Source organism: Nicotiana attenuata, unplaced genomic scaffold, assembly GCF_001879085.1.
Source record: "Nicotiana attenuata strain UT unplaced genomic scaffold, NIATTr2, whole genome shotgun sequence".
NCBI classification, from domain to species: domain Eukaryota; kingdom Viridiplantae; phylum Streptophyta; class Magnoliopsida; order Solanales; family Solanaceae; genus Nicotiana; species Nicotiana attenuata.
This window is the reverse complement of record NW_017670716.1, coordinates 141,762-151,324: the sequence shown is the minus strand read 5'-3', so window position 1 is coordinate 151,324 and position 9,563 is coordinate 141,762. Positions and strand designations below refer to the sequence as shown.

Sequence of the window (9,563 nt, the reverse complement as noted above, 5' to 3'; positions counted from 1 at the left end):
CTCTTAGCGGGCCTATGGGGCCGTACGATTACAGATTAGTCGGGGTAGTAAGTTTTAGATATCGGATCTCTAGAGCAAACAAAAAACATAAGGACTTTTAACACATTTCGCTGGTCGGCCAAAAATAATTACAGCCGCTAGTTAAATATACAAGAAAAATATGCACTGATTATATGTAAAAAATATGTATATTATTTGTATATTGTATATTAATATACATTTGCCGACTATTATTTTAGAGATGACTATATTGTTTAGATTTTCTAAAATAACAAAAAAATTCATTGGAAGTAATTAAGCATATGATTCTTAAAATTTTAAAAATCTTTTCCTTAAACCCAACTCCTCTTGAGCAGTTCGTGGTCAAATTTGGCAGGCTGTAAACATATACTACAAAGTTAGCACATTTGCATTTTAAGAAATCTATCCCGCTATTTTCTCTTCTAATAAATTTCACATGAACATCACGTGTCTGTTTTTGACTATGAAATTAAATAGTAGAATTGTTCTAAAGTCCACTGTTAAAATCACGTCTTGGTCACTAATTAAGACGAAAATAAAATACGTAGCTAAAATATATACCATAATAGTAGAAACAATTGGTGGTTGTGGAAGAATAGTGGATATTACCGAAGGTTAAAGCACTTTTAACGACGGAATAATTTTTGGTAATTAAAAGATTAATACTGGAATGACAATTTAGCGAAGGAAAAATTTGATCGCTAAAAGGATGTATAACGACTGAAATTCGATCGTTAACTTTTTATGTGAGGGCTTTTAGAGATCGGCAATGGCCGAATTTTTTTCGGTCGTTATTGACTAATAATGACCGGATTAGGACTTTTAGCAATCGGATCTTCCCTCGCTAGAAGCCTATTTTCTTGTAGAGTTACATGTCAAGGGAGTGAACAATTTTTATATATAGAAGTCTTTTTGACAATAAATCAAAACCCCCTGGAGAATACGCGAATAAACGAGATTATACTGACCAACACATATTCTAGTTGTAAGATATCTAATGAAACCGTCGCTGGAATTGAGATCTTATTCAAAGAGAAAGATCTCAAATATCTGGAGTTTCTTTCTATATATTATATGGATGATCCGATCCGCAAGGACCATGATTGGGAATTGTTTGATCGTCTTTCTCTGAGGAAGAGTCGAAACAGAATCAACTTGAATTCGGGACCGCTATTCGAAATCTTAGTTGATTCGATTAAAGTTGTCTTTAGCTTATTTGTAAAGTACAATTTTTCGACTAAAGGAATTTAATTGAACTCTATTCGGGTCATGTAACGTTGCTCCTTGATTTCACGAAATTACACCCAATGACCTTGAAAATAGATGGTCTTGATTTTTTGATCTTGCTTGTCCCATGGTAATTAAGACTAATCATATCTAGGAACACGTTCAATTAGACTAATTTACATCACTATCCTTTCCTTATTGTTTCTTCAATTTTAATTCTATGGTTGTACTTTTATCACACAATAATATAATATTTTAATTAACAAGAGTGCATCTATAAATTAATCATTATTTCAGAAACTTACATGGCGAGTTTACCGGGTCTTACACCAGATAATTAAGCAACCTAAATTGCAGGGCCAAAACACTATATATATTAGTAGTACAACTAATGCAAAAAATATCAAACACTACTTTCCTAACTATTACATCATTAGCCCATTTTTCAGCCATGAAAATGTTGAAAATCCTTTTGGTTATTTTTTCTATACTTGGTTTTTTTTCATGGCCTAGTATGCAAAGCGATTCTGAGATATACATAGTTCAAGTTGAATCGCCAGAAAGCCGAATTAGCATTCAATCATCAAGAACAAATTTGGAAAGTTGGTATAATTCTTTCTTGCCAAAAACCATAGCAACTACTCGCTCACATGAAAATCAGCCGCGATTGATATATTCGTATCACAATGTGATGAAAGGTTTTGCAGCAAGATTATCTGTAGAACAAGTGAAAGAAATGGAGAAGAAACCTGGATTTATATCTGCACGGCCGCAGAGGATATTGTTTTTACACACAACACATAGTCCAAGTTTTCTTGGATTGCAACAGAACATGGGGTTGTGGAAGGATTCTAATTATGGGAAAGGTGTGATTGTTGGAGTTTTGGACACTGGGATTTATCCTGATCATCCTTCGTTTAGCGATAAAGGAATGCCTCCTCCGCCTGCTAAATGGAAGGGCAAATGTGAATCAAATTTCACTACAAAATGTAACAACAAGCTCATTGGCGCGAGGACTTTTGCACAAGCTAGTGAATCGCCGCTTGATGATAATGGACATGGTACACATACGGCTAGTACTATTGCTGGACGTTTTGTGGATGGTGCTAATGTGAATGGTAATGCTAATGGCACTGCAGTTGGGATTGCCCCTTTTGCTCACCTTGCCATTTATAAGGTTTGCGATTCTTTTGGTTGCTCTGATAGTGACATTCTAGCTGCAATGGATGCAGCTATCGATGATGGAGTTGATATCCTGTCGCTTTCCCTTGGGGGAAGTAGTAAAGCATTTTATAATGATCCAATTGCGCTTGGTGCGTATAGTGCAACACAAAGAGGTATTCTTGTAAGCTGTTCAGCTGCTAATAATGGTCCATATGATAGCACATTATCAAATGAAGCTCCCTGGATTATGACAGTAGGCGCGAGCACTATTGACAGAAAACTTAAAGCCACTGTTAAGCTTGGAAACAGAAAAGAATTCGAGGGCGAATCAGCTTTTCATCCAAAGGGTCACAGTTCAACATTTTCCCCTTTGTTTGATCCTGCATTGAATGCAACTGATTTCGACAGCCCTTATTGCGGAACAGGTACGTTGAATGACCCTGATATTAAAGGCAAAATAGTTTTGTGCATGGCGGGTGGTGGTTATAGCAGGACTGAAAAAGGACAAGCTGTAAAGGATGCGGGTGGTGTTGGCATGATTATCTTTAGTTCGCCTGATGATGGTTTCACCAAATTCGCCGATGATCATGTCCTTCCGGCTTTGTATATTACTTACAAAGATGGAATAGAAATTCTTGACTATATGAACACAACATCAAAACCTATTGCAAGACTTGCATTTCAAGGAACAATAATCGGAGATAAAGATGCACCAGTAGTTGCTGCATTTTCTTCTCGCGGACCAAGCTTAGCTAGTCCTGGAATCTTGAAACCTGATATTATTGGCCCTGGTGTTAACATTCTCGCGGCTTGGCCTCCCTCTCCTGATAACAAACCAACCATAAAACCTAACTTCTTTCTCGCGTCTGGTACCTCTATGTCTTGTCCTCACCTCAGTGGAGTAGCAGCATTGCTGAAAAGCGCGCATCCCACTTGGTCCCCTGCAGTTATTAAATCAGCAATCATGACGACAGCTAATACAGTAAACCTCGCCAACGATCCCATCTTAGATGAAAGGCTACTTCCAGCTAACATCTTCGCCGTTGGTGCAGGACATGTCAATCCATCAAGAGCTAACGATCCGGGGCTAGTTTACGATACACAATTTAAGGACTACTTACCTTACTTATGTGGTTTGAATTACACAAATCGACAGGTGGGAAATCTTCTACAACGTAAGGTGGATTGTAAACAAGTGAAAAGTATTCTTGAAGCGCAACTAAATTATCCTTCATTCTCCATTACACTCGGGGCAATTTCTCAGACATATACGAGAACAGTAACTAACGTTGGGGACGCTAAATCATCTTACAATGTGGAAATAGGTTCACCACCGGGCGTTTCTGTGATTGTTAAGCCCTCTACTCTAAAATTCTCGAAGTTGAACCAGAAGTTGAGATATCAAGTAACCTTTTCAATAAGAGCTAATAGCTCAAACAGTGGTGTTGTTCAAGGATTCTTGAAATGGACTTGTAATAAGCACTCTGTAAGAAGTCCAATTGCAGTTGTGCTAGACACTACAATTGGTTTCTAGTTTAATTTCTATTTTTAGTTATTGGAACAATGTATAACAAGTCTATATAGCTTGTTTGGATGGTTGTTACGCATCTTTTCATAATGTATCGTATCGTACTGTATTATATTGTACTGTATCGTTTGATAAATACAATATTTGGATAGATTGTATCGTTTGTCATCGTTTCATGATATCACGCACCAGTAATATGAAGAATAAACTTGAAGAAAAAATATGATACAGGGTTAAATTACTATATAAAAAGATAGGATAAATGATAAAATATAATTACTTAATACTAATAATAAAGGGTGAGATTGAGAGAAAAAGAAAAGGTAAAGACGCGACCATACGGTCGTTACATAAAGTGACACATTTCGTCATTATGTAACGACGGATTTAACAATATGATACAATAAAATTTAAGTAACAATCAAAACAAACATCGTATTTAACGTAACAATACGATACAATACAATGGGTAACAATCATCCAACCATTCAATAAAAACTGTAGAATAAGTTCCAAAAGTATTAGCATTCTATTTGGCCACACAGATTCAGTTGTTCTGTGAAATTATAATTCCACCTTCTATATCAGGTAGGTAATACCAAGATTTTGGCATAAAATTTATACTCTTATACCGATATTAGTTAACACCAATCAGAGGTGGACCTATGTGTAACCTTGCTGGTCATCAGACCCCGTAAACTTCGGCAGAAATCTAGTATTGTATACCTTGAAAATGATTAATTGAAATCACTTGGCTCCCTGAACACTAAAAGCCTTTAGGGAGCACTGGTTGAACAGAATATTAGTGCCCCCGTCGTGTTAAAATCCTGGATCCGCTTCTGACACCAATAACCATACAGCGGATCTTAATTTAGTTGTGAAATTAGTATCCTAATCCCAGTAACCAAACAACTCCTCAAAGTACCGGCCCTAAGCGGGCATCGAAGGTTAAGATGGTCAACTCATTATTTTTCTTTTTGAAGAAATCTATACAAGTTTTAGAACCAAGTATTACTTTAAATTGTATTGATATATTGTCTCCAATCCGGTGGTTGTTTTATGAAAACTAACTTTACTTTGTCAATCATTGTCCCCCACATGGTATTCAAGAACCACAACACTTCAATTAAAAATTAAGCACATTGTATTAAGTATGTAGTATGTGAATAGAACCTAGAGAATAGAAAATGCCTAACAACTTCAGCAATCTGCATATGTTGTGCTTGATCTGCACTCAAGGGTGTAGTTTAACGGTCAATAAGGTGAGGGAAAGTCACAAACGGAAAGCCAAGGTTCAAATTCTACTAGATTTTTCAAAACCGTTAGGTGATCTCTTCTCAGTAATCTAAGTCTTGGTAGATAGAGTTAGTCGATATATGTTCTGGTAAGAGGTAACATGCATTAGATGTAACAATTAATGTGCGTTCAAACTGATCTGAACACCTCTATTAATTTTCTTTTTTAGAAAGACCATAGTGCTTGATCTTTTACCATCATGTGACTATAATTTTGAGCCCAAGTAAATTTATTTTTTTACATCAGTAAATTTCTTAGAAAATAAGCCATGCCACTTTACCAAAGAATCTCATGGTCAAAACCAAGAAAAGCAACACTATATAACAGTTTATAGGTATTAACTATATCGTGATATTTCTTTGGCGATAAAAGCATATCATTAAGGATAATGGAAAGTTTAAACTTTAAAGGTAATTTTTTTTGAAATATAAAAATAAGTCATTATTTTCCGAACATACTAAAAAAGAAAACAGAGCCACATAAAATGGGATAGAGGAAGTAGTAAGTTCTAAGAAGTCAACAATCACATGGCTGCTTATTTCCACTTCTTATGTACTTTCTTCTTTTCATCTTATATGGCGGTGTTTAACCGGGACAATACTTAAGAAAGATGAAGTCTTTTGAAATTTATAATTTTATATATGTCATGACAATTATGAGACTGTAAAAGCATGTCATTAAGGATAAAATGAGAAGTTTATAAAAATAAAATTATTTTCAAAGTTAGAAAGTGTCATTTTGTTTAAAATGGTAAAACAAAAAGTGTTACCTAAATTGCTCAATTTCTCATTTCATGTCTTATCTTTCTTGAGGATCATTTTCTTTGCCCTTTCAAGTTAGTTTAGGGCATCTTTCTCCCATATTATTATGGTAAAATACACATATAATGTCTTATCAATTAGTTTTGTATTCATTCAAAATATCTTTAGTGCTGATAGTTTCATTAATATATTATGCAATGGCTTTGGTTGTTAGTGAGATGATTATGCTTTTCTTATGTAGAATTTGCAGGAATCGACAAGTTATAAACAAAGAGCCATCTCATGTTTCCAGAAAATTAAAGAGCTAGGGTCCTTTGTAGACTTGTTATTTGTCTAGTCACAGTCATAAAGAGAATAAATCAATGGAATAAATCACATGCTCCTAGCTATTCCAGTAGTAGGTACACTTTAAAAAAAGGGGCAGCACATTGTATAAAGTATCCCGCATTCACGCATGGTTCGGGAAAGGACCGCACTTCAAGGGATATGATATAGGCTGATTACCCTGATGCAAGCATCGGTGACTGATTCTACGGCTTCAATCTATGACCTATAGGTCATACGAAGACAACTTTACCGTTGCTCCAAGGTTTCCCTTCACTTGAGAAAACGTATGCAAGTAAACCTTTGTGTATGTATATACACGAGCAAATTTGTGCACATCTCGACTAATAAATTGGATACCTCGACTATCTCATCAACATGCGTTTCGGAAATGTAACGACCTTGCCGGTTATTTTGAGAATTTACGCCCCGATCCTCTATTAACTGCTTTTCCCCGTGTTTATTTTTGCTATTGTGGTTTGTCGGGAAGATTCGTTTTGAGTTTCGGAGTATTTTGGGACACTTATTCCCTAAATGTGAGTTTAAGCTTTAGAATTTGGACCGTAGTCGGAACAATGTGAAGACGGCCTCGGAATGAAATTCCGTCGATTTTGTTAGCTCCGTTGAGTCATTTCGGGCTTAGGGGTGTGTTCGTATTGTGTTTTGGAGGTCCGTAGCTTATTTAGGGTTGAAATGCCGAAAGTTAAATTTTTGAACTTTCCGGATCGATAGTGAAAATTTGATATCGGGGTCGGAATCCGTTTTCGAAAGTTGGAATAGTTCTGTAGTGTTGAATGTGACCTGTGTGCAAAATTTGGGGTCAATCGGACATTGTTTGGTTGGTTTCGGCATCGGTTGTAGGATTCTTGAAATTTCAAGTTCTTTAGGCTTGGATTGGAGGGTGATTCGTGGTTTTAGCGTTGTTTGATGTGATTTGAGGGTTGGACTAAGTTCATATGATGTTTTAAGATTGGTTGGCATGTTTGGTTGAGGTCCCGGGGGCCTCAGATGAGTTTCGGATGCTTAACCGAAGTTGATTTGGACTTAGGCAATTGCTGATATTGCTGAACCTGCTATAACTGCACCTGCGTATGTAGGACCGCAGGTGCGGCGCTGCAAAAGCAGCTAAGTAACCGCGGAAGCGGGTTTGGCCTGGTGCTCCAGGGACCGCAACTGCGGCTCGGAAACCGCAGATGTGGTATCGCAAATGCGGCCCAGTGACTGCAGATGCGGCCCCAGCCCGGATAAGTGGATTTCGCACCTGCGATGCTTTTTCCGCAGGTGCGGGACCGCAAATGCGACCCCATGACCGTAGAAGCGGAAATCGCTAGCAGAAAAGAGAGAAAATCGAGGGTTTGAGTTCATAACTCTAAAAATCGAATTGGAGCTCGGTGGAGGGCGATTTCTGGAGGGATTTTGAGAAAGATTGGGTAATGAATTCTAACTCAAATTTGGCTCTAATACATTAATCTATTGTTAGTTTTATCATCTAATTAAGGAATTTGAGGGTAGAAGTTTGGGAATGGGGAAAAGTCCCCCAATGGAAAATCTGAGTTTTGAGTATGAATTTGACGTCGGATTGGGATGATTTTTGTACGAGTGAACTCGTGAGTGAATGGGTGTTCATAATCCGTAATTTTTACCCGATTTCGAGACGTGGGCCCGAGGAGAATTTTTGGGCGTTTTTCTATTTTCTTGCCTTAGTTTTGATTCCTTTAGCTAAACTCGTTGGTTGTAGTTATATTTACATTATGAAATTAATTTGATTAGATTTGGGCCACTCGGAGTTGGATACTCGTGGCAAGAGCATGATTTCGGATTGATTTGAGCTTGGTTCGAGGTAAGTGGCTTGCCTAACCTTGTGTGAGGGAAACTCCCCTTAGGATTTTGGTACTCTTGTTATACGAATGCCGTGTACGTGAGTTGACGAGTGCGTACACGTGCTAAATGTTGAAAAAAACCTTGTTTTCATTAAGTAAATCTGTGTTTTCTTTTAGTTGAGCAGTACTCGTACTTGAAGTTTCCTGTTTAGCTTAGGAAAGCATGATTATGTGACTTCACTGCCTCATCTGCTTAAACTGCTTACTTGGATTTTGTGTAGCATGCTTAGCGTAGAAATTCCTGTTTTTTTTCTTTTTCTGAATAGAATTGTAGATTTCTCTCTTGAGACTGTTGTGTGTTTACTTTGTGACTACGGGACGGTATCATGGGAAATCCCCTGCTTGTTTACTTTGGGACTCGGATCAGTATTTCGGGAGATCCCCCTGCACCTTTATATTTGGGACTACGGGAGGGTATCCCGAGAGATCCCCCCTGTACTGGCTATTTACTTTTGGGACTACGGGACGGTATCCCGGGAGATCCTCTGCACATTTATGTTTGGAACTACGGGACGTTATCCTGGGAGATCCCCTGTTGTTATCACTGCTTGCTGAGTTATTTTCTTTCTGAGATTTCATCTTTATTTGATTGTTAGCATCTTTAATTATACTGTCACGTTCTATACTGTTTTACCTTATTATATATTTATATAACCAGTGGGAGTGGCCTCCGTGGAGGACAAGATGCGGGAGTCGAGGCTGAGATGGTTTGGACATGTTCAGAGAAGAAGCATTGATACTCCAGTTAGGAGGTGTGAGAGGTTGGCCATGGAGAGTTTGAGAAGAGGTCGAGGTAGGCCTAAGAAGTATTGGGGAGAGGTGATTAGGCAGGACATGGCGCTGCTTCAGCTCACTGAGGACATGACCCTTGATAGGAGAGGGTGGAGGTCGAGGATTAAGGTAGAAGGTTAGTTGGTAGTTTATAGTTGTTCACTGACAGTCTTAGTAGTAGGCGAGTCCCTTCATAGTCTTAGATTTTTAGTAGGTTATGTGGTTTTGTTCGCCTCGGGTATTGTATTCCCTGTTGCTATTATTTGGTGCCACTTATCCTTTTTTTTTTTTTTTAAATTTTTTTTATCTTCCATCCTTCTTCCTCCCTTGCTTTCCTCTTCTTCTTCTTGCCCTTCCTGAGCCGAGGGTCTATTGGAAATAACCTCTCTACCTGAATTAGGTAGGGGTAAGGTCTGCGTACAGACTACCCTCCCCAGACCCCACTTGTTGGGATCAAACTGGGCTTCTTGTTGTTGTTGTTGTTATAACCAGTAGGGCCCTAACCTTCCTTGTCACTACTCGACCGAGGTTAGGCTTGGCACTTACTGGGTACCACTGTGGTGTACTCATGCCCTTTCCTGCACATGTTTT

At 38.0% G+C, this 9,563-nt stretch overlaps 1 protein-coding gene across 1 annotated transcript; it reads left to right on the top strand.

Annotated features, from left to right (window-relative positions):
- The first annotated feature begins 1,654 nt into the window (after positions 1–1,654).
- LOC109242590 (subtilisin-like protease SBT1.7) lies at positions 1,655–4,019 on the top strand. Its single transcript, XM_019409428.1, has one exon. It carries the CDS (start codon positions 1,700–1,702, stop codon positions 3,944–3,946), a length of 2,247 nt encoding a protein of 748 aa, XP_019264973.1. The 5' UTR covers positions 1,655–1,699; the 3' UTR covers positions 3,947–4,019.
- Positions 4,020–9,563: the final 5,544 nt, after the last annotated feature.

Excerpts from the sequence above, each read along its gene's own strand:
- LOC109242590 (XM_019409428.1), top strand. The coding sequence starts at position 1,700 with ATGAAAATGTTGAAAATCCTTTTGGTTATTTTTTCTATACTTGGTTTT.